Source organism: Paralichthys olivaceus, chromosome 4 (assembly GCF_024713975.1).
Source record: "Paralichthys olivaceus isolate ysfri-2021 chromosome 4, ASM2471397v2, whole genome shotgun sequence".
Classification (NCBI taxonomy): domain Eukaryota; kingdom Metazoa; phylum Chordata; class Actinopteri; order Pleuronectiformes; family Paralichthyidae; genus Paralichthys; species Paralichthys olivaceus.
The window spans coordinates 13,678,047-13,704,476 of record NC_091096.1 but is presented as its reverse complement, the minus strand read 5'-3'; the positions used below and the strand labels follow the sequence as shown (position 1 = coordinate 13,704,476).

The window sequence follows — 26,430 nt, the reverse complement described above, 5'->3', positions numbered from 1 at the left end:
TCTTTTTTACAGAAAATCCCCAAATAACAGTCACATATATAAGATATGAGGGTTCAGAGTTGAATTAAACAACACATGACGATAAAGGAATAACATATAATGACAATGAATTAATAAAAAGAGGAGGCCTCGCTTTTAACTTTAACTTTTCCACTCATTACCTCAACCTCGTTGCCATGGTAAATCAGCGGGGCGGCGCATGCGCAATCGTGTGGTAAACGCAGCATCACTTGCAGCGGCTGAATTGACTTGAGGACTAACAACCATGAGGTAAACCGAAGTTGTATTGAAGTTTATACTTTAATGATTTACTCTATACGGGTTTCATTTTATAAACCATGACGTTAAAGTGGTCAGCTGCACTGTTCGTGTATTCGTTGTTAGCTTGCGATGCTAGCTGAAGTTAGAAGCTAACAGGTGAACAGAGACTTAACGGTCTACTGAGCTACAGTCGTTGGAAGGTCACATGGGTCGTACTCGTGGTCCTCTGTGGTGAAGTCTTTGAGAAGTTATCAGCTCCGCAGAAACCTCATGGGACTCAGACTCTGAAGCCTCTGAGTGGTTTTCAAAGGCGGGTCTGTCCCCTGTCAGCCTCCCCCACTGTTCATTACACTGACAGGATCACGGCTCTCAGGCTGCAGTCCAGAGGTAAGACTCTCTCCCATCACTGACACTCAACAGGATCCGTGGACAAATGATGCATCACATTTCCAGGCTTTGTCTTTTGAAAATATTCCTTATGTATTGAATATTCTCATTCAGACAGCGTGACACTCTTTGTCACACTGATGTTATTGTCTGACCTGAAGTGCAGTTTCAGGGTAAAGGGTCAAAATGCAACTGAAGAGCTTAGCAAGTGAATGTATGTAAACAAACTGAGGGCTCTGTGTGTGTGTGTGTGTGTGTGTGTGTGTGTGTGTGTGTGTGTGTGTGTACTGTCATGCTAAAAACTGCAAGAGGAGGCTGCAGAGGTGGCTTGTGGGTCACAGCAGGTAGTGGGAATGTGGCACAAAGAGCGTGCCTGTCTTTATTGCCGCCAACTCTCCCTCCACCCCCCCCCCTTGATCTCAGATCTGGTATTCAGCTGTCAAACAATAGAAGAGTCTCTGTCTCTCATGAACAATGCTCTCATCACAGCCAGCCAGATACCCCCATGACACACACATTTTCCATCTACCCCCTTCAACTCCTTAGTGATTTACTCCATCTCTGTGGTATTCTCCCTCTAAAGACTGTGGACTGCCTAACAAGTGGAGATAATCTGCCTCTGGTAAGTGTGTGTGTGTTTCAAAGAGAGAGAGAGAGAGAGATGATGGAGATGAGGAGAAGTAGAGCGAGGAGGCGGGACTGTCGGCAGAGCTATTCATGTGTGATCAGTAGTATTCCTGAGTGTTGAGGCTGCACAACATCAATAGAGACAGTGAGAGCAGGAAGGACAAGGAGAGGAGAGGTGGGATGCTTAAATAATAGCTCGTCAGTCATGAGAAGAAGCAGCGTGTTCCGGGACTCTGATGTTGAGCCAGGCTGTTTGGACGAGAGGCAGAGGTGAACCTTGGGAAGTGTGAAAAAGGACACACGAAGCATCTGGGATAAACCTGAAACAAACACAGGCTGTTGCCATGGGGGGCTCCCTCAGCCAGAGCAGGAAGAGCTCCGTCAGCTCTCCTCGGAAAAAGAGCAGCATGTAAGATGACATTTGTTTTTGTGTTTATGTGTCGAGTGTCACTGGAAAGGGAAACTGTCACAGACTGGACATGATCAAGATTAGTTGAGTGGATACAGTTGATTCATCCTATTATTCTTGAGAGTGTGTTGTGTTGTGTGTATGAACTCAGTGTCCCACAGGGCGGAAGAGGGAGTAAAACAAGGGGTTGAAGAGCAGTGATGCTTCCTTGATGTTTGCATCACAGCCAGGACCTTCACTGTTGGGCTGAATTCAAATCAGCCCATCAGATGACACAGCACACAGCCACCGCTGCTATGCTAGTTTGGATATTATTTAGATATTCAAATCTAAAGAGAGTCACAGAATACGAGAGAGAGAGAGAGTGAAGTGGTAGCGCTAATGCAATTTTAGCAGGGAGGCTAATGCAATGTGCATGAGCTGATCAGGTCATGCTCCTGAAATCAAGGCTGTGTCCAAGCCCTCCTGTCGTTGGTGTTGATATTCTGGCAGCCGCTTTTGTAGTTACAAGTGTAGGAGAGATAACGCTGCTGCAAGCTATTAATTATGCAGCTGTGACCCTAATTCTAAAGTGGTATTTTAATCATACAAGCTGCACGCTTTATTTCTGTTACCGCAGATCTCTTTTCTGTTCTGTTCATGCGGTTTGTCTGAGAACCGCAAAGTGTTGATTGATGTATAACCTGCAGCTATCTGGAGCCGTCTCCTTGTCAGAATGTAGGAAAATGTTTTGGAGACATTGTTGCTGAGGCATCAGTCGTAACTGCACTGCCTCCTTTTTTTTTTTATAACAGAGTGAGTCCTTTCACTTTGTCCTGCCAGTGATGCATTTTCATCTCTATTTTCAAAAGCCACTGTAAGCCCCTTCTACTGGACCACTTTGTCTCGACACACATAAATGCACTTGCTTAGTCATGCTCGGTCAGGCATCCTTTTATTTTCACAGTATTCACCCATGGAGAGCCGTGGTTGTAAATACAAAAAATATGTATTTAAGCAGATGTTTTGAGGATGGAAGCGAGAGTCATTATCATTTCTCGCGTCATTCATGCATACTGTAGTTGTCTGTGTTTGTATAAGGACTGATGGGGGTTGGGGGGCGTCCTTATGGGAATACTGCAAAGCCAACCGTTGCCGTGGGATCTCGGCTTTCAGTCTAATAATAGTTGGCTTAATCATCCGTTTTATGACTTAACTGGAGCTGTCTTGTATGTACAGTGGACTTCCTGTTCCCCATGAACATCCAAACAGTCTCTGATCTGGGAAGAGGCTGACCTGTATTTGGAGCTCGTTTCTCTCAAAAACTTTTCTCATCCTTAGAGAGGAACACACTGAATACACAAGAGAACACTCATTTGAATCATTCATCAGCATGAATGTGAAACTCACTGCTGAATAATTTGGGGGTAAATGGCTGAAAACATTCACTTGCACAGTATTGTAGAAGATGATGTATTTGTAATATATAGTTCAAAGTAGAGCAGAATGGAAATGAAATCATGTGGAACTGACTTCAAAGGGAAAAGAAAATGAATTGAGACATCATAGAGTAGAGCAGTAGGGGGGTGGAGTCTGCCTGCTCTGTGTGAGTATATCTGTACAATGCTCATGCACTTTAGTGTGGGAATTGTGTGCTCCTGTGTCCTGTTGTATTCACGAACAATAGCTCGGCTGGTGTCTGTGCATGAAGCCCCTCCTCTCTTTCTCTCTTGCTGCCTCATTCTTTCTCTTTTTGTTTCATCATACCACTGTCACTTCAGTGTATCTACAGTACTGTAGGAGGGTGAATGCCTTGGCTCCATTCAGTTTAACTCTGTGACTGGGTGTTCTTAAAACAATAGTTCTGACCTGTCTTATAATAGGGGAAACCCTGACGTATAAATATCCTCTTCTTTGCTACATCCTCTCCTACTTATCTGTGTGAGGGTCGGGGTGTGGTGTCTATATGCATGATTTCATAGTGGAATACACTTGTGGCCTCCTCCCAAATGGTTGCCATGGTGAAACCAGAGACCTTGTCGACCCTGTTTAAGCTCCCAAAGGTGAGATCATGTGGTAAACACAGCATCACTTGCAGCGGGTGTGTACCTCCGTTGCTCTCTCACATCTATTCTTTTCACATCTCCTCTTGTTGTCTTTTTCTTTTCATCCTGGCATCGTGTCACTGAATCTTTGTTTTTAATTAGAGAGGAATTTTGGTGAGAGTCCAGTAATGATCACTAGATGGAGCTATATCATAGAACAAGACAATCAAATGTGACCCAGCAGTTTTATTCTCTTCAGATCAGCCGGCTCATCCATCTCCGGAGGGAATTTATTTTACAGCCTGACATTTAAACTCAAGTTAATATCTCACATCGTTGGCAACTTAACGTCACGTCAATATTTCTATACCTGAATATACTTAACATGTACACACTTCCACATATGTATACACGGCAGACTGATCAAGTCAATGCAGAGTCTTTATCAGGAAATTATTCACACCTTCCTTTTATTTCCTCCACTAAGGAGGTAATTTTCTCACCCCTATATGTTGCTTTGTTTTTTTAACCCTAAACCTCTGATGTCTGTACTTTGTGAATGTCGATCAAATGAGAGACATTTGAGGTCATGACCTTGTATATAGCAGCATTTGAAAGTAACCTCTAATTGAAACAAGACCAGAGCTTAGCCTGAAATTAAAAGAATGAATGCTGTAATTACACTCCGCAAATGTTTTACAGACATCATACTGACAACTCTGTTATTCTGAGCTGGACTGGGAATAAAAATGTAATTATTTTTAACATGGCACCCGATGATTGGTCATGATGAAATTGAAAATCAAAAGGGTTCAAACTAACTTTGGTGTCCATGAGGGACATTTTGTCAGGTAAAACACAGAACACACACATAATTAAAATGCATAAATCATATCATAATTTTGTTTGAATTTTACATATGCAAAACAATGAACATCAGGTGAGAGTCTAGCATAAACCTGTACATCCAGCCATTCAATCCCGTGTTCACCAGTTGGAACAAAATTGCCATCAAACCCACTTATTTTCATTCGCAAAACATATTGTCAAGATAATTTGTATAGAATTAGACCTTTTAACCAAATTGATGATTAGGAAAATCCATTAAATGGCAAATAAAATGTTGCTCAGTAAATGTCAGAGGAATTTGCCCTTTCGATTATGTTTTTCTCATTATCAAGAGGCAGATTTTTCCTGATGGTGGCTCTGGAGTAAACACCACATTGACTGTAAACATTAGTATGTATCGACTAGGAACCAATAATATTCACAGTAAATATCATGAAAATCCAGCCATTAACTTCAAGTGTTGGTCTGGGGGAAATGTTGACCTGATGGTGGCGCTAAATGGCCCATGCTGTTTAAGTTTCTGTCATTGTGTAGGGAATAGAGAACAGTCTGTGATAGTTGAGAGGCTTCTCTAATGCCCTCTCTGTATCTGTATACACACACACACACACACACATACACACACACACACACACACACACACACACACACACACACACACACACACATAGTTATCTCATCTAGTATCACATGTCCTCTGTTGTGGCTCACTGACATGTTAATCATTGCCGATTTATTCTTAGCTCATAACCACACATGCTGCCATCAGTCAAAATGTAATTGATGATTAAGGTTGTGGATTCTTGGTGGATTAACTGACAGTATGCACATAATGGCTGCGGTTCAGTGCATGTGGTGTAGTGTCTTTTTATCTTTCTAAGATGGCAGCTTCAGCTCACGTAGGGTCTCTGGATGTTGTCTCCTCATGTGATCTCAGTGTGTTTTTGTGTGTCCAGAGACGAGTTTACAGCTTAAAGGTGTTGCAATGTAAACACAGGATGTGATATACCCCAGAGTGCTCTGCATGAGGGACTTTGTTAGCTTTGGCAGATCTTGTCCTCTGCAAGATGGACAGGTTTGTCCTCTACCCGTCCTGACTGACAGATAAGGAGGCAAAGGGGACAATGTCAGGAATGTTAAATATGCACAAATAAATATGTAAGAAAACTCACTTTTATGCCCCCTCCCCACTGATTGCCTGTCTTTCGCTCCTCCATTTTAATTGATGCTGTTTTCCATCTGTCGTGCCTCTAATTTGCTCATTTTTTTGTCTCTGCATCCATCAAAGATTGAACAGTGTCCCTTTCTCCTTGCTCACCAGTGTGTGACATTATTTGCGTGCATGTGTACGTGCGTGTTTTCTCATCTATCTGGCTGTGTGTCTCTGTGGACTAGCTCAGACTGATCACTTCAAAAGCCTTTTCTTTTCCCTCCACGTGTCTCATGTGCGAGCAGTAAACAGCAGGAGAGGAAAGGTAGTTAAAATAAAAAGAAAAGCATCCTTCCTTTTTTCTTTCCCCCATGCACCTTTTTCACAGTGGCTCAGCCATCCCCCTGATATTAGATTAGTCATGCTCCTTTTTTTTTTTTTCTTCAAAAGAACACATCTCATCTGGCCTAGATACCGTGTGCATTTGTGTGTGTGGGTGGGAGATGTATAAATGTGAAAGCCTGAAGTTACATAAGCCATCCACGAGTGTGTGTATGTGGGTGAGTGTGAGCACTGATGAGAGCTTTAATCCCAATGACTATTCTGTCAGTCTGATGAGTATTTGTGTTGTTATTGTTCAATCTAGGTTTGCTTTATTGATTTGTTGACTCTCTGACCTTGATATTTTCTGTGAACAGCAGATCCCCTGTAGGTTTGCTCAATAAATATTCTCCATGTGACAGTTATACATTTTATATAACGGGTACTTTGTTAGTCTTTGCTGGAAATATCTGCAATTTAATTGCTCTTATCTCCTCTTATTCATCCAGGGAATACTCTTTTTTTCTGTTGTTGTAATCAGTGTCCACTATCTTTGTCGGGAGCTGCAAAGTAAACAAACCATTAACAACTCAAATTACTTTGAGACTGTGCCTCGGACCCACGGTGGGCCACCCAGTTGTTTCGGCAACAGTAAAGTACAAAAGTAGTTTGGAAGCAAACATGGTCCTAAAGGGTGTAATTTATCTGGGACACTGCCAGAATGCTGATAGCAAGCCCTTTAGTAGATTCAAATTCAATTTTAAGCAATGAGGCAGGCTAAAATCCTTTTCAAATTAGCTTTATTTGAGGGTAATTTCAGAAATAATGGATATTGCAGATTCAAACTCATCTCTTTTATCTCTTTACATCTCCATTTGGAGACACCAGCATCTGGTAGTTTCTGTCTCGGAGAAACCAGACTCCCCTTTTCATCTTCAAACACAAACCGTTGCCTCTTGGCTTCTTTAACAATCAACAAACCCTCAAAGAATCTGGGAGGAGAGAGAGCGAGCATGCTAGTTACCAAACATATGGGAGCAGGGAGCTGCTGTCTGTTTACCAGCTGATCGTCCACCCAGACAGAGAGCGGGGAGAGGGAGGAGGGCAGAGAGAGGAGTGACTACTGATGCTACAGTAATCTGCACCGTGTGAGTCAGTGCTGTGGAGAGCAGAGCGGCAACAGAAACAGCAGCAGCAGCAGTGTGAGACACGTTTCACTCTCACGAGCGCCAACAACACAGAGGAGCAGGATGGGAAAGCTGAGCGGCTGAGCAAGAGGAGGAAGTGAGACAGCCATATAGAAAGCAAGACATCAGGGAGAGACGCAAGAAGACAGAACGACAGCTGATTTTTTGACAGCCACCTTATTTTTGCTGTTAATAGACATTGTGGTGCTGACTTGCCATTGTGTCCTGATAGATTAGACTCAACATATCCACAGGAAGAGGAAGTTTGCTTGTAAACACCAGAGGTGGCTTAAGGTTTTGGACTCGACGTGGTTCAGGGATGTCCTGGTTGTCTCCCGTCCAGTGGGCCAAATGGACGTGGTCAGCAGTGACTGGGGGTGCCGGAGAAGATGGGCATCCCAGAGTGAAGGATGCCGGAGAGGACAAGTAAGAGGGCTTGGCCACATATGTTGATACATGTGTGTGAGAGTGAAGTCGGAGAGATAAATGGTTCACAGGTCAATGTGGAGAAGAAATCAGATAAAACAGTTTTCAATAGAGTTTGAACTTTGATTGTGTGTGTGTGTGGGGGGGGTGTGATGATTACAGATCTCCGTGAGTCATACCGACAGGTGGTGGATACACACACACACACACACACACACACACACACACACACACACACACACACACTGATTGATACAGTGGGATAATCTTAGATTCTTTCCTACAGTGGATCCCAGCGGTCGCGTCAGGCGGCTGTCCTCCACTAAGATTCCTCGTCAAAATACAGTCACTCCACTAAGGATCTGACTGTCCACATCTTTTTACATGTTTTCTAATGTATGTGAGTGTGCGCCTCTGTGTGCGTTAAAGCTGTTTGGCAGTTTGGAATCAGTTTCTGAAAATTGGGGGAAGGGGGTAAAAGCCACAGTTTCCAAAGCTTTAGATTTTTTTCTGTCCATTTCTAGTTCCTAAGTAACCATCCAAGATCGCAGCCAGTGGGGCCATCACTGGGATGTGATTTGTGATGTGTGTGTGTGTGGAGGGTGGGGGGATATGTATATTAGGATTAGCCCTGGATGGTGGTGTTGTATAGAGCTCCACAGTGTGTGAATGTGTTTGTGTGAACTGGTATCACGGAGATGGAGTGCGGTTGTCTGTTGGCACTGGGAGCTTTGTCCGCTCCTGTGCTGTTTTGCGTTAGCGTGTGGACGTTTTGATGTGCATTCAAGTGGCTGGGAACAGGCACTCGTACACAAACTCTCACTCTCTCTGTCTCTCCCCGCCTTTTTGTCTCTCCGCAGTTTGGAAATAAATCTGGGCTGCGTGTCTAGGCAGCTGACACAGCAGACCAAAAGACGCTGTGTGTGTGTGTGTGAGTGCTTTAATGAATGTTGTGTCCCACAGTGTGTCCTTATTGAAAGTCAAAGGATGCAGGTGGCCTTGCAGGGCTTCACTTCCTTTCCTCTCCCTTCCTGTAAAATAAAAGCAGCTTGTTTATCTTAAGCTGCTTTGAGCTGTTAAATCTGTTGTTTTCTTGTCACTTGAGGAAAACAAAAGATGTGTCTAGGAAACCCAGTGTTCATTTGTTACAGTTAATTTGACACCGCAACACACAACTAGGGCTGTCATTGTAATTTTTATTGTAGCTGCTTGTAGCATTTATATGTTGTTATTTTGGCTCAACAGCGTTTTCCTGCCTCACTGTTCTCAAAGACAGTAGACTGTTGTGTGAGAAGCATTCCAACCAGGCAGTGTGATTTGTTTTAATAACATACTCCACAAACTAATTTCGTTGGCAATTTTAAGCCATTTCAGTACATTTTTATTTAGTCAGTATCTTTACTTTTTGTTGGTAATATTTCATTGAATATCCATTAAATTGCAGTTATTAAACAAATCTGTTTCGTCCTGTCTCTTTCTCCTCACAGTTCAGACTCGGAGGGAGCCTTCGAGACTCCAGAGGCTGAGTCTCCAGGTGTTGTGAAGCTACTGAACCAACTGGACAACTGCAACCACACAGGTGAGACAGGCTGACCCAAGTCTTTTTTACTGATCTGTCACACCCGAACAGTGATCAGGTAGGGCTGGGTGGTCTCAAGCACCAATACCAAACGGCGTACATACAGTAGAATGTCAGAAAATTATTGTTTAAATGGAAAAGTACTTGTATGGCTGCTTGTGTCTCAGCATTGAAGAGCAACTTAACATGAGAATGAAGAGCAGTGTTACGCTGCCCGCTCTGGTTTTGAGCCTGTTTCACCACTGACCACTTCAACATCACTGATGGGTGTGGTGCAGATATAATCACACTCCTGTATAATGTCACTGTAGCTCAATTTTCAGGACTGGGAGTGAGGGCAAACATCGAAACCCATAAATAACTTTTCTTTAATAACTTTTAGTAGTAATGCAAAATAAATGACAGTTTTTATAACACCAGTGTTATAATCCATCCATTTATCCATTGGCTATACAGCCTATTCTTTAAAGGAGAATTCCGGTATTTTTCAACCTGGGCCCTGTGTTTATGTGGGTGTGTAAATGACTGGTACTTAAAAATCAAATGTGCTTTCTCTGGAAATTATGTTTTGACAGTGCAGTGTTGCTTTGTGTAATTTTGGATGTTAACCACATGTCTGCTGCAGATCTATGATCAGCTTACTTTCAGCTGTGCATACTGTGTGCTAGAAAGCTTCTTAATCATGAAAATTAGCTCTGCCCTGTTAGTGGAAGACTTGTAAATCAAACAGGCCGTATTTAAGTCCGGTCTGTTTGAAGCTGCCAAAGAGGCCCACTGGTGTCCAAATCCCCCTCCTCACACCCCCTCCCCTCTCAGCTGTCCTGCTTTCACCCACACAGACAGGAGCACCACGTGTTACCATGGCAATAGATAATCTGGAGAGTATCCTATGCTCTGAAACAAATGCCATCGCTAATGTTTGCAAACTTACTTTCTTCATGCACCTCAATTGAGTTGAAAATGTTCTCGGGTTGTATGAGAAAATATATTCGTCCGCACGCTGTGGATGTCTCAGCCTCTTGAAATCAGACATGTTTTCACCACAGCATATGGGACGCTGTGCCAGATGATGACAGAGAGATGAATGTGTTTGGTATTGAATCTAGTCTGCAGACAATAACAGTCTCCTTTTCATGCTTAAACCGTCACATGGCCAGTACAAAGTGTGGGTTATAGTTTCATAAATAAAAGATCGACTGTGTTGAGAAACTGATAGCCTGGTTCCCTATAATTAGACTCAAACAGCTCAGGGGGGGGGTGCTGTCTGTACATGGGAACAAGCACCAGCCACAATTAAATAGTATGTACTGTTGAACCAGTACCTGGATTCTGTAGTATCTTTTTCTTTCTTACTGACTCGCTCACACACGTCCCCTCCATCTCCCTCTCCTCTTTTTTAGTTGAGCTGTGAAACTGTAATAAAGTCTAAAGTTGTTTTTGTTGCTAGGCCACGTGGTGGTGTGTACTCTCCATTTCTGGGTGTGGTTCCTCTACATCTGTTCCATGTCTCTGAAGGGTGGGGATGCAGTGTTTTTAAAAGTACCTTACATTTTGAGCAGAAGCCCAGCTAAACTTCCATTAACTGACTTTATGATGTAATAAGTCACACATTCAGTCTTCAGTCATCTGTCACCCACCTCCACAGTGGCTTCATTCATGTTGAGCATGTTAAGAAGATGTAAAGAAAAATACAGGAGAGGTTTTTGTGGGTTTATTATTGCGTGTAGCTGTGTGAGTTTTACAGTGCATGTGTGTGGGTGTGTTTTTCAGTAACAGAGCATACTGTGTTTCTGCAGCCGTGTGACTCAACAGAGCCTGGTCTGCTGCTGTGGTCGTTAGAGGGATGTGTTAGGACACAGGATGTGAAGTGTGAGAGGAAGTCAGCAGCTATTTTAAATTTTCTTACAGGAGAAGGAGAGGCTGTCACAGGATTGAGACGTTTTTTTTACTCCCTAAGGACAGAAATGCTAGGAGTGATTAAGATTTATTTTCCCTGCGTCATCCCTAGGATGGTTCTTCTACTTACTCACTCTCATAGCATCGTTTCAGCCTCAGTTTTCTCTAAAAGCCTCACAGTACACAATGTGCCCTGCAACGGTAGACAGGCTCAGTTAACAACTAAAGATGAAGAAAAAAATCATCAGCAGCATAAGAGCCAGATATTTCCCTCAGGAGTTGGTAGACACCAAAAACACAAATCCAATGATTTATTTAAATCGCTGCGTATATAAATAAGCAATCATATTTCACAGTGAACTTGCTTCCCCCACCTTTAAGTGTCCTAAAAATGAGCTGTTGCAGATATATGGTCAAAAAAAGACCAGTTCAGGTTCAAGCAGAGAAGACAGCATGATTCTTTTTTTCAGCATGAACTTTGATGCCTTTAGTTTCTGCCCCAGTCAGACTTCTCTTCTCCCCCTTCTATCCCAAATCCTAGATTTAACTGCAGAACAGACATTCATTTATTACCAACATGCTAAGTAGTTCGATTCTCCTGCTGTAAAACTCAAGTCCAAATTAAGCAAAATGAATACAACTGTTTTGACTAATGTAACTCCCTCTATCCAAGTAACCCAACTGTTGACTAGGCCCTTTAAAGGGAATTATGTGACACTGATCTCGTTTCTCTACTCGAATATGATCAGATTCAAGATTGTTGTAATCACACTCTACCGTGTGAGGCACCTGTTAGAGATCTTAGAGATCTACTGCAGTCCTTTGTCACTATTAGGTCTTTAAGATGTCTCAAAACGTTTTCGCTGTTTCCCACTCCAGGTTTAAAACATAAGGAAACAGTGTTTTTGATTTGTTACGGCTCTGGATCTTTAGACGGCTCAAGATCTGTTAAAATAATCATTTTTTGTGTCTTTTCACAGGTCGTCCCGATGTGACAAACCACTTTCTGGACAAGAACTCTAAAATAGAGGAGGTTGATTCTCTGAACAACCTCACCATCTCTTCTCCTGACAACAGCAGCTTCTGTTTGGATCAAAACCTTAATTTGACGATAAGCAGCAAACCCAGTCCAGGAGAGGGCCTCTCCCCATCCACCCCTCTGCCCCAGCCTCCAGCTGTCAGGCCCCCTTCGTTGTCTGTCCACTCCCCACTGAACAAACCCGATCCTACGGAGGTGGACGACGAGGCTCCAGTGACATCCGACTCCAGCCCAGACTCAAACTTGATCCCCAGTCGTGACATTTGTGTGGATCCCGATTTGCTCAATGGCAACAAAAACTCTATGCTGTTAAACACAAATCTGACCTGTGACAACAGCGACGCCATAATCACGTGAGTAGAAGATTATAGTAGAACATGCACAGAGGCCATTCCTCTTCTGTCATCAGTCATCCTCTTTCCAGTCTGTAGCTACATTTACTGAACTAACATGACTCACCGATTTTCAAGCAGAAAAAAGTGCTCTCTTTAATGGCTGTAGGGAACAATAGTGAATGGCTGCTATTGTACACAGTGAACCTGAAGGGATCAAAATGTTCCCATTTTAACAAACTGTGGCCTGTGACCTTCTCTGTTCTCTAAAGGTCTTTCAGCTATTATGTCTCTCCATTCAGTCCTAATCAGTACTTCTATAGTTATAATATAATGGTTTTATTGCTCTTATTATTAATTTAGGATTTGCGTTCACTTCAGCTCAGTTTCCTGTGAGGATTTGTCTTGGATTTTCTTTTATTCTTGCATAGCTGCTGATGTGGGTAGATTTTTCAATTCTAACAGCTTGATTAAGTATTTTTAGCAACTGCTTTATGTTTGTTGATGAAATGTTCTTTGAATAGTGAAAAGAGAAGTTAAAATGGCAACAACGCCCTCTTGTGGCCTCCATTAATTAGAGAAAAACACTGTAATCACTTTATTTATGTGTGTGAATGTATATACACACACACAGTAATAAACTGAAAACTATTGCTGTTGTGAGAGTTAAATTTAGTGCGCAGAGATTAACAGATTTGATAGAAGTTGGTGAAACTCTAGTGGCATCCCTGTATTTTACTGTATGTGGATGGATTAGATTAGATACATTATTTATTATCATATCCTTATTCTCATTAATATTCAGGCTAAATGTGTGTTCTGACAACACACTACCTGTACAAGAGCAGCATCTTTGAATTGTAATAGATTACTTATTATAGGACAATTTTCTGTATAGTAATTTAGCTCCCATTATTTTACACATTGTCCGTGTTGGAGTCTTCAGATAAAGCTCAGGTTTGGTTGTTGGGTTTGTTTCCAGGTTTATTTGTTTCTTAGCAGCTGGACTTTTCCCAGATAATAATGCAAGAGAGGAGCAATCCATTTTTATTCCTAGTATTTTCAGTATCTCTATAAATCTCTCGTGAATATGAAAATATTAGAAGGATGGAAGTCAAGAGATTGCTTTATTTATTACTATTTATACTTGTATTATATTACTTACATTGGTTTTGGAAGATTATAAGTGTACATTAGTTCAATTAGGCTTTTCTTTCCAATTTAACCAAAGACTCTCATCTGTCTAGAAGTCTGGACTTTCTGTTCTCTAAACTATAATAACCCCCCCACTCACCTTGTGTTTGACCTAACCCCTGTCCCACCATCTCCTCTGTCTTTCCTTCCTTTTCTTTCCAAACCTATCATTCTGTTTCCCTTCTCTCTGTGTGGCATCAGGACAGCAGAGCAAGTCCATTTCCTCTGTGTTCTGTTGTAAGTACTGTCTAACTGTGTGTGCAGACATGTGTGTGTCTTTTGTAAATTGCTGTTCTGAATAGAGCAGTCCCAGACCAGGCTCATTCTGCATCCTGCTGTGTCTTCCACTTGACCTCATTTCAATCAAAGGTGGGGGGAAAAAATGAACAATAGATTTAGAAAGTGGAGGAAAAACAGTGTTAGTGGAAACCATATAATTCCCTCTAATGCTCTGTGCAACTGTTCTTGCTCCTATTTGAGTTTGGCAAACACCTTCATCATTAATCTGCTTTTTCTTCGGTGTAAATCAGCACTTTTAGGAGAGCATTTGAATTCAGCACACACAGAGCAGAGCTATGAGGTCTGGGCTTTTGTGTCTCTCCTGCTTTTTATCTCATCATCACTACATGTTCCCACATACAGAGATATGATCTGTTTTGTGCTGATACTCATTTTCTCATTGATCTTTGTACTCAGGAACTCCTGTAAAGTGAAACAGATCCAGCCGCAGACGCAAAAAGAATTCAGTGAACAGGTAAGAATGCTCTATTTTTTAAACAACATTTGACTTATGTGGTAGCATTAGCTCTTACAATATATACTGTCTGTGTGGTTGAATGTTTGCTGTTGTTAAAGGATGACCATCATGGAGGCCACGCCACAGACGAGGAGAAGTTGGCGAGCAGTGCGAGCGGTAAGCACCAATGCTTGCGTTCCTAATTTCTACATTCCTGAGGGGCACCCAGCTACAGTGCACTCCAATAGCTCAGTTGTACCTTAGCTCAGTGAGCAACTGTCATGTAAAGAGATCAGATGACTGGATGTTAAAGTTTAGTCATCGTGCTTCAGCTTCCCTCAAAGCAAACAGTCAGCCAAGCTCGATCAATATCGCACAGTGAGAAGGTCAGCTTTGGTTTACTGTTACAAACAAACACACATGACATTAATCATTAACTTTAAATATCATGCATTGCCCTTTTACTGCATGAAGTACAACTCGCTGCCGCAATAATATCAACACATTTTACATTCAGTCATCAGTAATGAGAATAAATGATCATTTCATTTGAGGAGGAGTGAATTTGGGCTTTACAACTCAGGAAAACATTTGTTTGGGGTTTTATTGTAACATTAACCTCTCGTGTTCTTCCTGCTGCTTGTCATGTTGACAAATTCTTTTTACATTGCAGATCACAGCATTAACTAGAATGCGACACAGTAGGGCACATACTTCCACCTCTTGAATTCAATTAAGCTGCACCAAATTTCACACACTCAGAGATATCAGTTCAAAATCCATGAAACATTCTCTAGGAAAACTGTGAAAATGTCGTGAATGTGTTGTTCTTCTCTCACTCATAGTTTTGTGGAAATCCATTTAGTGGTTTTTGTGTGATGGTGCTTAAAAACAAACAAGTCAACCAACAAACAAACGGACAGAAGTGAATACTGTTACTCCATATTCTTCTTACCATGAGTGTGTTGCTTTCTTCCAGTCCAAGACTGCCAAGTGACGTCCAAACCTGAGGAGTCAGACTGCTGCTCTGTGGTGAGGATTTAACACTACACGTGTCCATTTAAGTCGTTTTGATTAATCTACTGTACCATAAACCATGTATACAGTCTATTCAACCATGACTTTGTTATGTTGTACAGTCTATGGTTGTCATCTATACTGTGTCATGTGATGAAGGGCTCTCCTAAAACCACTAGGTGGAGGTAAAGCACTTATATATAGGTCACTACTGAATCAGCATCAGGGATGAAAACAGCAATGACAAGTCCAGACGTGTCTTTATGTTTCATCACTGTTATTCATTATATATGGATTGAATGGTTGATATTTACACAGAAAATGAAAACATGTGCAAGTAAAGTTCTGTTAAATCACATAAACGGTACAAATATATAATAGATTACACATAAGCTGCAGCATGATCAGGTGTCTGATACGATGACTGCAGTGTGCCGTAGGACAGCAGGAGCTACTTAGTGACTGCCACTATGTTCATCTACTCAGGTGACTGATGGATTTAGATTATCATTTATTAGATTAGAAAATGACGGTCCTAATCCAGGGAAGGACAAAATGAGAGAGGGATGAGACAAGGGGGAGGAGAAGAGGAAGGATGTTTGAGAACACAGACGTCAAGGCAAGATGGTTATTAAATAAAAATTGAGAGGGAGAGAGGTTTGATAGAATGAAAAAGAACTGATAAGTGAGAAATAAAGATCAGGTGTACAGAGACAGAGAGCGATGTCACATGTTCAAAGTAAAATAACAAACCAAAAATAACTTTGATATTATAGTTTGTATTAATTTCATTTGGAAAATGAGAAGGTATGTTGTCATAAATACCTAACATACCTCCTTAATATGAGGAGGACATGACTGATTCCTTTCTATCTGCAGCAGTACGACGACACGTGCAAACTGAAGAGCAACTCCAGGGAATGTGAGATGCAGAAAACAGGAAGTCAGGTCCTTGATTCCATCTGCATCAGTGAAACAGAGAAGCAAGCTGTTCTCACTCTCATTAGAGAGGAGGTACAAACTTTTCTCACTCACATCCAGTGTGTATATGTGTAAATATTCAGCTTGGTATTATTTGTACATACAATTCCACTCACAGACAGCATCTCCTTTCAGATCATCACTAAAGAGGTGGAAGCCAACGACTGGAAGAAAAAATATGAGGACTGCAGACAAGAAGTCAATGAGATGAGGTTAGAAAACGTCTTGCTGCCTGTTTTTATTCAATCAATTCTTATAAAGAATGAATGGACGTGGGTTAAATCTGATGTTCACATGAGGTCTTGACACTTGAGACATTAAACAATTTCCCAACTGGGATTATTAAAGTTCATCTATCTAGATAGATTAGATCCAACTTTATTGATCCCGTGGGAAGACTCCCTCAGGGAAATTTAAAAAAATCGTACCTATCAATTAGCAGCATTGATCCAAAAATATCTTTAATTTATCAATTTCTTTTATTTAATCATAAGGGTTTTGGGGTGTAGTGGAGGTACCGGTGTAGTTATCTTGTTTTTAAGACACATTATGTGTTTCATCTTATTACAGGAAGATTGTTGCAGAATACGAGAAGACAATTGCTCAGATGATCGGTGAGTAGAACTCTTTAAACATAACATACTGTCCCAATAGTTTATTTAAATTCACTAGAACCTGGTTTTTATTTGGATCTGCACCAAATTTCACATGTGTCTAATATTTGAACTCTAAACATGCCAAATGTTTTATGAATGATGAATTGTTCTCTGAGAAATCAGTGAAAAGTTTAAAAAAAAAATCCTATTTCATACTGTTTAAGAAGGCAAAAACATTTTTTATGGATTCTTCCCTGACCCATAGCATATCCCTGCATAGGTGAAAACATAACCTCCTTGGCTGATTAGTATTTGAACTGCATAGTCAGTATTATGTTTCCCTATGCAACCACATGCTTCACTGTTTCAGTGGCGTCTTGTACTGTGAGATGACACAAACTCTTGTGGAAAATACCCTTTTCATGTCATCACACTACCAGACTAAATACAAGAAATAAGTCATCTAGCACTTCACACTAATATTCTCTTCTTTACTGTCACAGAGGACGAGCAGCGCAACAGCGCCAGCTCCCAGAAGGCTTTGCATGCAGTGACGATGGAGAAGGAAGCAGCGCTGGCCGACCTGAACTCAGTGGAGCGCTCTCTGTCTGACGTGTTCCGGCGTTATGAAAATATGAAGAGCACCTTGGAGGGCTTTAAGAAAGTAAGGGGTCGAGGACAAGTTCAAGTCTATATAAGTATATATGGAAAGTGTCTATTTCTAATGCTGAGGTGATCAGCCAATAGCAGGGCTGGAAGAAGATTAAGGTCAGAATAAGGTTGGAAGCTACAGTGTGATCAGGGGCAGTGGTCGTCTTGAAGTAAGGGCTTTAAATGGAAGGTCACTGGATAAATGCTGGCCTCAGGCACTGTTCTCTCCTCCAACAAACACCACACAAAGACCCCTCGATTAAAGCTGTTTGTGCCCAAATCTTGACCAACAGTTGACTCACAGCTGCTGTAGAACAGCTGCTTGAGGGGAAACAGACAGCTGCGGTGAAGCTTTCAGCAGTACATGTGTGGGACTGCAGGAATGCAGAAGATTAGAAGGAGAGGAGCCCACAATGTTAAAAAATAAGAAAAGCTTTAAAGAAGCATGTCTCTGTTAATACTCTATTAGAAAATTGTAAAGATATACATACAAAATTGAATGTATTTTCTCTCTCTCTGAGTTTTATTTTTTTGTGTTTGACATTTGATGACTGTTTCCTCAAACAGAATGAAGAGGTTCTGAAGAAGTGTGCTCAGGATTATCTTGCCAGAGTCAAACAGGAGGAGCAGAGATACCAGACACTGAAAGTCCATGCTGAAGAGAAACTAGATAGGTATGTAGAGATTTAAAGGAAAATCTGTTATAACAAATTAAATACTTCCACAGGTTTGAGAATCTGTTATATAACACATCTGTTGCTTTCTTTGCTTCCATGTTCCCTCAGGGCCAATGAGGAGATCGCTCAGGTGCGTACGAAGGCGAGCTCAGAGAACGTAGCGCTTACCGCAGGCCTGAGGAAGGAGCAGATGAAGAATGAGTCTCTGGAACAAGCGCTGCAGCAGAAGGTCAGAGACATCCTGACTTCTCTATGTGCTAATACTGAATGAAACTTTTAACTCGCAACAGTGCGTATGTGATAAGACTCCTTTCAGAACCGGTATTGACACGTGTTCTGAGTGATCTGATAACAAGCGGACAGTCTATGTGTGAATGCATCCACAGATCTGATCACTCAGACCACAATCAGAGTTGGTCTGGGACACATGTGGCCTCAGTCTTTTCACCATGTGAACGCAAATGCATCCTGGGGCACATCTACTCAGCTGACGTCCTCTGACCCGCCACAGTTTCACAATGAATCATACATATTTTTACACTTAGTACTGTCCATACATGCATGTGAACAAAATATCAACAAAGACATAACATAATGAATCTAATATTTTCACACTTATAAAATCTTTGTTTAGTGTAAATCTGCAGCTCATTGATTCATTCAGCCCCTCCTGACTCTGCTCGTTCTCTTTCTCTCTCACTCACTCTGACACACACAACACACAAATGGCAACACACACAAACTTTATCATCAATGTTGTCTGCAGTCTGTAAACTCAGACTGACAAAATAAAATAATAAAAGAAAGAATGTTGGTATTTGTGAACACAAATGAAAGTGAGATCCAATCACTGTAATTCAGGATACAGATGATTTAACACTTTCAATTGGATTTCTCAGGACAGATGTTAATACCAGGTCTGCCTTAGTATATTTTTATGCTATATAGATGTGCTGTGTTGGAGTATATCAGTATATAGAGATGCGTGAAATGTACTGATTCAGCCTTCATTGTACTTTCACAGAATCAAGAGATCGAGGAACTGACAAAGATCTGCGATGAGCTGATCGCCAAAATGGGAAAAATTGACTGACAGCCTCTCCCTGTGACTCATCTTCTACTGTCCCTCTGGTCCTGCCCTGTGCATGCGCCCAGCCAGGAAGCAGCTCTTCTACCCTGTGCTAGCTCTTCCTCTCAGAGACTGCTCATGTACACATGTTTAAAGTTAAAGTTAAAGTTTAAACTTCCTGTACACTACTATTGCACTACATGTGACCAGAATCAACAGAGGTGCTGTAGATTGTTCATTATCTCCGGGAGTTTTGTTCTTTGTGGTCACTTTCTTTTGTTTGCATTTACTGCCCTGTATGAGCTCATCTTGGCCCCTTATGCTTTCGTCCATCGTGCCAGCCAACAACAACCTGCTTGTGAGTCAACTTAAAACTCCCAGCAGCTTAACAGCTCAATTCCGCAAACGCTCGTGCAGGATGACATCAGACTTACTGCAGGATGTTTAGGAGTCTCATTTGGGCGTGTGCTCTGATGGGCTTTTGACAAGGGTTGTATAAAAACTACAATCCATAAAATGTATTTTTCTAGGAGGTAAACAAGAATTTCACTCTGATAGAGAGAGGCTCAGGGGCGCTGTATCGGGCAGAATGAGGTCAGAGTTAAAGTCAAGCTGCATAAGAGCTGAAGAGGAGGATTTCAGATTGTTTGAGGAAGTACAGGAGTCCTCATGGGCCTTGGCTTGTTTAAGAGTGACACTGAAACCTGAGGGAATCTGGACCAGACTTCAGTGAATCTAAAACTGCAAATAATTCTCAGCTTCGGCTTCACATGATTTACAGTATGACACAGTTTATGTTGTAGATTATTTAAAGAGCAGCAGAATATATGTTTAATTCACAGAAACGTATAATTACCTGACAATCATAGACTTCCCTGTGACTGTATAAACACCACTGATCATCAACTGTCATGTAGAGAATCCTGAACAACTGGAACAAAAGTACAACATAATGACACTGTATTTCAGTCAAGTGCTGCATTGTCACTTTCCTTTAACGTCACTCTTTCACAGTGTGTTCACTTTACCTCTCACCGCGGGAGAAACGAAAAACAAAAAAGAATTCAAAATCTTTGTTAGAAGGTTTTTTTCTGTTGCTTATTTGTGATTATTCAACAAATAAATAGATTTCTATGCATGTTGCTTTTTACACCTTTGCATTTCTCAGGATTTACATTTTTTTTGTTAACATGTTAGTAAAACTACTTTGATTCAGCAGCATATTTACCTCGATATAATACAGTGTATTATTTGCAGATCTGTGATATAAATCGAGCAGTTTCTGGTTAACAAAGTGAAACAAGCTTTTGTCACTTTAGGGGTCTCCATCCTCAGTTCATTGGAGTCAGTCACTGCGTCCTAAACACCGTGTAAATCCACTCATGACACAAACCCTGCCACAGTTTATATTTGTGCCATACTAATGTCACATTGCCTCAGCTGTTTGTCTTTATTTTATGAAATATTGTTTTCTCACTGGCACCCCGACTCCCTGTGACAGGAAAGAAAGGTTAAACCTTTGACACCATTCCAGCCTCAGCTCTCTTGATTTAGATTTATTATTTTTAACAAGTGATTTTTAATACTTATGGAGTTTAATTTGATCGAGCTCGTTGCTCTGCCACTGCTATCGTTCATAGATAAATATCTACACTGCAATCAAAGTGAAGCTGTGACCCTTAGCTTACGTTGAAGTGTGTAACATAATACTTTACTTGAGCCAATAAAACCAACAGATCCTTTGGGCTTGAAAATCTATCAACATGCTCAAGTCTATGGAAGGAGAGCTGCTGTAAATGGGCGTCTGCTCTGCTGTGTCTGAATGAAAGGGTTACTCAGTAGGGTGCTATACCAGAGGAAGCAGGGTAGACTACCTTCTAGGTGTAGTCTGTAGAAACTTTATTAGTGTAAAACCCTCCAGAGCTAAAGGCTTGGACACTTTAAACAGAGAGCTGGTCCAGACCTCCTGTATGGAGGGGTATCCTGGGATCTAACAGCCCTTTCCTGAGTCACGGTTTGTGTTTGTAAATTAGAAATGGGATTGTCACACTTGTGTTGAGGACTTACAGTGATTGTTTGTACATTTGCTTGAATAAATATAATTTGCTCCACTGTAATTTCTTGACTGATTTCTGTTTGAATTTTCACATTTTGTTTGTGTGTGTGTTTGTGTGTGTGTATGTGTGCGTGTGTGTGTGTGTGTGTGTTTGTTATATTTGTCAGCACATGTGTCATGGTCCCAGCTTAAGCCTCCGTACCAGTAATGATGCACAATACTAACGTCAGACTTCCCGACACACACATACACTTACACTCAGAGATTTGCTGAGCTATAAACCTCTGATACTAACTGGACGGTGGACACCCTATAACCAGGTCCAAGCTCTGTTCCCAGTGAGGTCTCGTGTTTATAGTGGAAAATGGTCCTAAAGAGGAAACATATACTCTCACTCATCCCCATGGAGGCAATGATTGATTTCCTTCCTGAGTGATTGATCAACTCGTCTTTTTTACTTCCCAAAATTTCAGTTGCAACTAAAACTGTGCTGTGGAACAGATCCTCCGACAAATGACCTCAAAACTAAGAGTGGGTTAAGTCTATTACTGCAGGGTGCTGGCTGTGCAGCATAGATGGAGATTACAGAGATAAGTCCTTAATGCCCCCATGCAGACACCTTCTTGTGTCTAAACCCCCCCCCCCTCTTCCTTCTTCTTCACAACCCTGGAGTGTCCCCTCCATCGGTGACTCTTCTCAGCCTGTCCACTCTTTCTCTGGACTCCTGAAGACGCAGGGAGCCATCAGCCAGCTGCCATGAAGACGGCTCTCACCCTCCTGCTGTTCATCTCTCTGGCCTGTCACAGTGAGTTCCCATAACACCAACACTGACACTGGATTATTTGGGATGTGGTTTTTTTTCAGGCAGTGGGTGAGGATTTAGTTGATTAGCAGCTGGCAGACTAGTTGTGGGTGGGTTATAGAAGCACAGATGATCCTGGATTGTTCATTTCCTCAGTCGTAAAAGCAGGTTTAGATTGAGGCCTGCAGAGTTTGGGACATTTCCCACACAAAGCTGTCACAGATTTAAACCTGTGTGTGTGTGTGTGTGTGTGTGTGTGTGTGTGTGGATCCACAGTGGAGTGACTGGCCTTATAAGAACAGATGGTTGTGTGTGTGCATGTTTCCACCCGGCTGTGAATATGCATGCTTAGTCTCAAATTCAGGTGTTCTCTCCTGTTCTGTCTGCAAAGGCCACAGCCTCAAATGTCACACGTGCGTGGCGTCCAATGAGGACGATTGCAACCAACAGGGCTCCACCCCCTGCCCTCAGTACGCTGACGCCTGCTCCACCATCACAGGACCCAGTGAGTAAACACACAAACACACAACCAGGAAAATGCACAACAATGAAGCCTGATCTGGATGAATACAGTGATGTAAATGCCTCACTAGAGGTCAGCACAGCAACAATATCTCAGTGCATGTGTGACACAAGAGTTTGAGGAAGTCTGTGGGACTTCAAAAAGTCCCCATGTTGTTTCCATTGACAAAGAGAAGGCCAAAATTAAATCCCATGATGCACCACTAGATGGTTTTTGTATTTATTACTTCCCACAAATATGTCCTGTTAGCTTCTGTCAGCAGGCTTCTGTTTTGTCTTTTGTTGGATGTGTGTGTGTGTGTGTGTGTGTGTGTGTGTGTGTGTGTGTGTGTGCATGAGTGAGTGAGTGAGAGAGTGAGAGAACGAGGGAGAGAGAGTGTGCATGTGATCATAAAGCCTCATGCCTACATCCTCTATTTATTTGAGGTTGCTGGACATTATCCCAGCGGTCTATGATAACCTCAGATCTGTGTGTGTGTGCGTGTGGGTGTGTGTGTGGGTGTGTGTGTGTGTGGGAGTTTGTTGATGAGGTCAGGGAGGCGTTTAAAACATTGTGTTTTCTGGTTACCCCATGGCACAGGGTCTCTGCTGCCCTGAGTTCAGCTTTGCAGGAATCAATCAATAGTTGAAGGTTCAGGTGAGATAAGGATATGTTTCGGTGCTGCCCCAGATTAGGAACATGTGCATTTTTTAAATATACATGAATGAAACGGTCATTTTCAATTTATCTACCTGCTAATTCCACAATTTATCTGCCTTTGTGTCTCTGTCTGTATGTGGAACACAAATCACACAAAGAATGTGGATTGTTAGTGGCCCAAGGAAGTGTAGTGTCAAATTTGGTGCAATTCATAGACTTGGTGTGTCCAATATTAATACATTTGAATAAACAGGCAAAGAGTGCGCTCTGTAGCCGTTAGTGGGGGCAGGGTTTTTATACTAACTCTACACAGCTGAATTTTCTTGTGCATCCTTGGATAAATTACAGCAACGGTGTGCAACTGGGTCAAATCGCTGCAAGATCCTTCTGATAATTACACTTTTTTCAATTAACCACATTGGACTGACACAGACATTAACAGGTGCTGAGCTCAATCATGGCAACATCATAGAATCACATCCTCCTTTGCAATTAAAGCTTTTATTTTTGAAAAGTTTTGAACCTGGGCTAGAAGACTGAGTCGGTTGCTCAGCAGAACTGTGAAACAGTTTAGCGCCAAATCGTAATGTACATTATCTCAAGGCACTTTACACAGAAGGTCAAGACCTTAAATGTATACATGCAATGTATGAAAGAATAACAGCAGTTAGGTAAACACCAGCTTCCAGCATTCCATTTTATTCAAACAACTTCCTTCTCTCCCAAGTGAATCTATAAGTGTGTTTGCAGCGACATGTGTTAATGAAGCCAGGGCTGCACAACTCTTTGGATTTTTTTACCAAAATTGATGAAACAACAAAATCGGTCAAAATAGAAAAAGCCAGTTAACTAGAGTTTGGAGCAGGTTGGGGGTGCATTAAGGATTACTGCCAACCATCCCACCAGGATCTTAGTTATGTGATATTTTTAATGGACCGCATGGATTGTTGAAGTTTGTGTGGTTGTTAGTTTCTTTTTCATATGGCCACATTAAAATGGGGAAATGTTGTGTACTTACACAGGAGAGTGTGTGTGTGTGTGTGTGTGTGTGTGTGTGTGTGTGTGTGTGTGTGAAGAGAGGGGTAGAGGGGTATAAGGAGGGAGAGGTCACTGAGTTCACTGTGTCTTACAAAATTAACAGAAGCTGTCAGTCTTTAAACGTCTCTGGGCGTTGCTCTCTTTCAGACACTGTGATGAAGTCGTGCACTTACAAGGCTTTCTGCGACAAGGCTCACGGCGTTGTCTCTACAGCCAAGGTGTCGTGCTGCACGGGCGACGACTGTAACGGGCCCCACAAGAGCCACAGCCACGGGAATCACCACCACAACAGTGCAGGGGCTCTGGCCTCCAGCTCCGTGCTGCTGATCACAGGCTTATTGCTGCGTGTGGCCCTGAGTCAGTTCTGAACACATCCCCCTCTTCTTCTTTTCTTTTCCATATCTGTTGTGTTGTTATGATATCTGTCCATCCTCCCTTTTTAGTCCATCCTCCCTTTTTTTTTAAGAAAGATTCCAGCTGCAGAGAGTTTCATGCATTTTGACATGTGTTTTGTATTGAGTGTTTCTGATGGCTGTGTTGTGTGTCTTGTAAATACGAGCTGCATTTCAGCAGCTTTCATTGTCTCATTTTCTTTTTTAGATTATCATCAAAAACTTGAATAGTAACTTTATTATCTCCTCTGGTATGTTCACTCTCAGGTAGTGTGAACCTGAGAGTGTTTGTGGTGAATATGTGTGTACAAAGCGAGGAACATCTTCTTTCTCTGGCCTCAATGGTGTCAACTTAGTTGTGGTTTTGGTATGTGCACAACTCGCTTGGCGAACGACATGATTCACTTATGTCGTTGCCATGGTAATCCATAAGGTAACAAGATAATTTAATCACCACAAATCTTAGTGTAATGTCAGTGTACGTGCATGCAAGCTTGTCTGAATAAAGATACTATCACACCTTTATTTTGTGTGTGTGTACAGTGCGTGATTGTGCGTAGGTAAGATCTATGCATTTGATACCCTACGCTTGACCTTTAAAAGCCAGAGAAAAAAACTTTTTGCAGAAGTTAATGTCCTCAATGTAAAAACATTTCTCTGCAGATGCACGCAAACTGTAGAGCAGAGCGATCTGATAGATTTCAGCAGGGGCTGTGGAAACTTTGAGACTTCCTTCTGCGACTGATGTGTAACTTGAATCCTGTTCAGTCGCCACAGGATATGAAATCAGTGAGGTAGGTCTCTGTCCTCAGGCAGATCATATGACGTGCAACCACTTCCTCTTGACAGGAGGACACAATCTTGAACAGAGAAAAAACTGATGAATCAATGCTGTACATCCTGATATTTCTTATTTTAACACCAACCTTGAAAATTATAAGCCAGACTCTTGATGACCCATAATAAAGTGTTAGAAAGAAGGAGGTCAGGCAGTGGTGGAGGAAGTAATCAAACACAGAGTACAAATACATACACAATGTGTAATCAAGTAAGAGGAAAAGTGTCACATTACCTTTTCTATTTGAGTAAAAGTAAGTACTCACTTTTAAATATATATTTATATAAAGTATTAAAAGTAAAAAGTACTTCTATTTCCTAATGCAATGCTCTTCTACATCATTATAACTGAGTCTCTGCATTGGCATCCAGATCCATTTCAGTTACCTGCCTCTGATTGGATCAGTGGACCAATTCATTATTGATTACAATTAAAATATATAAAAACAATGTGAACACAATGCTTTGTAAAAATGTAGAGTAGAAAGTACATGTTTGCTGATATATAGTGGAGTAAAGGTGAAAAACCCCTACACATAAATCTGCTGAAGTGTAGTAAAGACACATGAAAAATGTACTTCAACTTAAGTAACTAAGTAAAAGTACTTTATAAGTTCATTATAACATCTGGATTTCCTCCAACAGCTGTGAGTGTCGACCATCACCCCTCTCATGGTCTGTTTCACAGCCTGCTTCAATCTGTTTTTGAGGTTTGTTCCTTTTTAATATTCTACG

General features: G+C 41.6%; 2 protein-coding genes across 9 annotated transcripts; both read left to right on the top strand.

The window, feature by feature from the left end:
• The first annotated feature begins 153 nt into the window (after positions 1-153).
• LOC109638195 (transforming acidic coiled-coil-containing protein 1) lies at positions 154-21,525 on the top strand. 7 transcript variants are annotated; one of them, XM_069523844.1, is made up of 14 exons: positions 154-270; positions 9,129-9,220; positions 12,097-12,508; positions 13,883-13,918; positions 14,378-14,435; positions 14,537-14,594; positions 15,397-15,449; positions 16,314-16,448; positions 16,551-16,627; positions 16,986-17,029; positions 17,515-17,675; positions 18,230-18,336; positions 18,448-18,568; positions 19,364-21,525. In XM_069523844.1, the coding sequence occupies exons 1-14, from the start codon at positions 266-268 to the stop codon at positions 19,430-19,432; spliced, it is 1,428 nt and encodes a 475-aa protein (XP_069379945.1). In that variant the 5' UTR covers positions 154-265; the 3' UTR covers positions 19,433-21,525. The 7 variants fall into 7 exon arrangements, with proteins under 7 accessions (XP_069379945.1, XP_019956622.1, XP_069379944.1 ...); XM_069523843.1 differs by lacking the exon at positions 154-270 and adding an exon at positions 1,421-1,684; XM_069523842.1 differs by lacking the exon at positions 154-270 and adding an exon at positions 7,403-7,641 and having other exon boundaries at positions 16,317-16,448.
• A 585-nt stretch (positions 21,526-22,110) lies between these two features.
• Positions 22,111-24,928, top strand: LOC138407484 (uncharacterized). Of its 2 annotated transcripts, none has more exons than XM_069523846.1 (3): positions 22,111-22,269; positions 22,658-22,771; positions 24,614-24,928. In XM_069523846.1, exons 1-3 carry the CDS (start codon positions 22,221-22,223, stop codon positions 24,832-24,834), a joined length of 384 nt encoding a protein of 127 aa, XP_069379947.1. In that variant the 5' UTR covers positions 22,111-22,220; the 3' UTR covers positions 24,835-24,928. The 2 variants fall into 2 exon arrangements, with proteins under 2 accessions (XP_069379947.1, XP_069379946.1); XM_069523845.1 differs by having other exon boundaries at positions 22,115-22,269; positions 22,631-22,771.
• The last annotated feature ends 1,502 nt before the right edge of the window (positions 24,929-26,430 follow it).

Excerpts from the sequence above, each read along its gene's own strand:
- LOC109638195 (XM_069523841.1), top strand. The coding sequence starts at position 7,535 with ATGTCCTGGTTGTCTCCCGTCCAGTGGGCCAAATGGACGTGGTCAGCA. Across the intron at positions 14,436-14,536 it reads AAAAAGAATTCAGTGAACAG|GATGACCATCATGGAGGCCA; the intron begins GTAAGAATGCTC and ends CTGTTGTTAAAG. Across the intron at positions 18,337-18,447 it reads GCTGAAGAGAAACTAGATAG|GGCCAATGAGGAGATCGCTC; the intron begins GTATGTAGAGAT and ends ATGTTCCCTCAG.
- LOC138407484 (XM_069523845.1), top strand. The coding sequence starts at position 22,221 with ATGAAGACGGCTCTCACCCTCCTGCTGTTCATCTCTCTGGCCTGTCAC. Across the intron at positions 22,270-22,630 it reads CATCTCTCTGGCCTGTCACA|GTGTTCTCTCCTGTTCTGTC; the intron begins GTGAGTTCCCAT and ends TCTCAAATTCAG. Across the intron at positions 22,772-24,613 it reads CTCCACCATCACAGGACCCA|ACACTGTGATGAAGTCGTGC; the intron begins GTGAGTAAACAC and ends GCTCTCTTTCAG.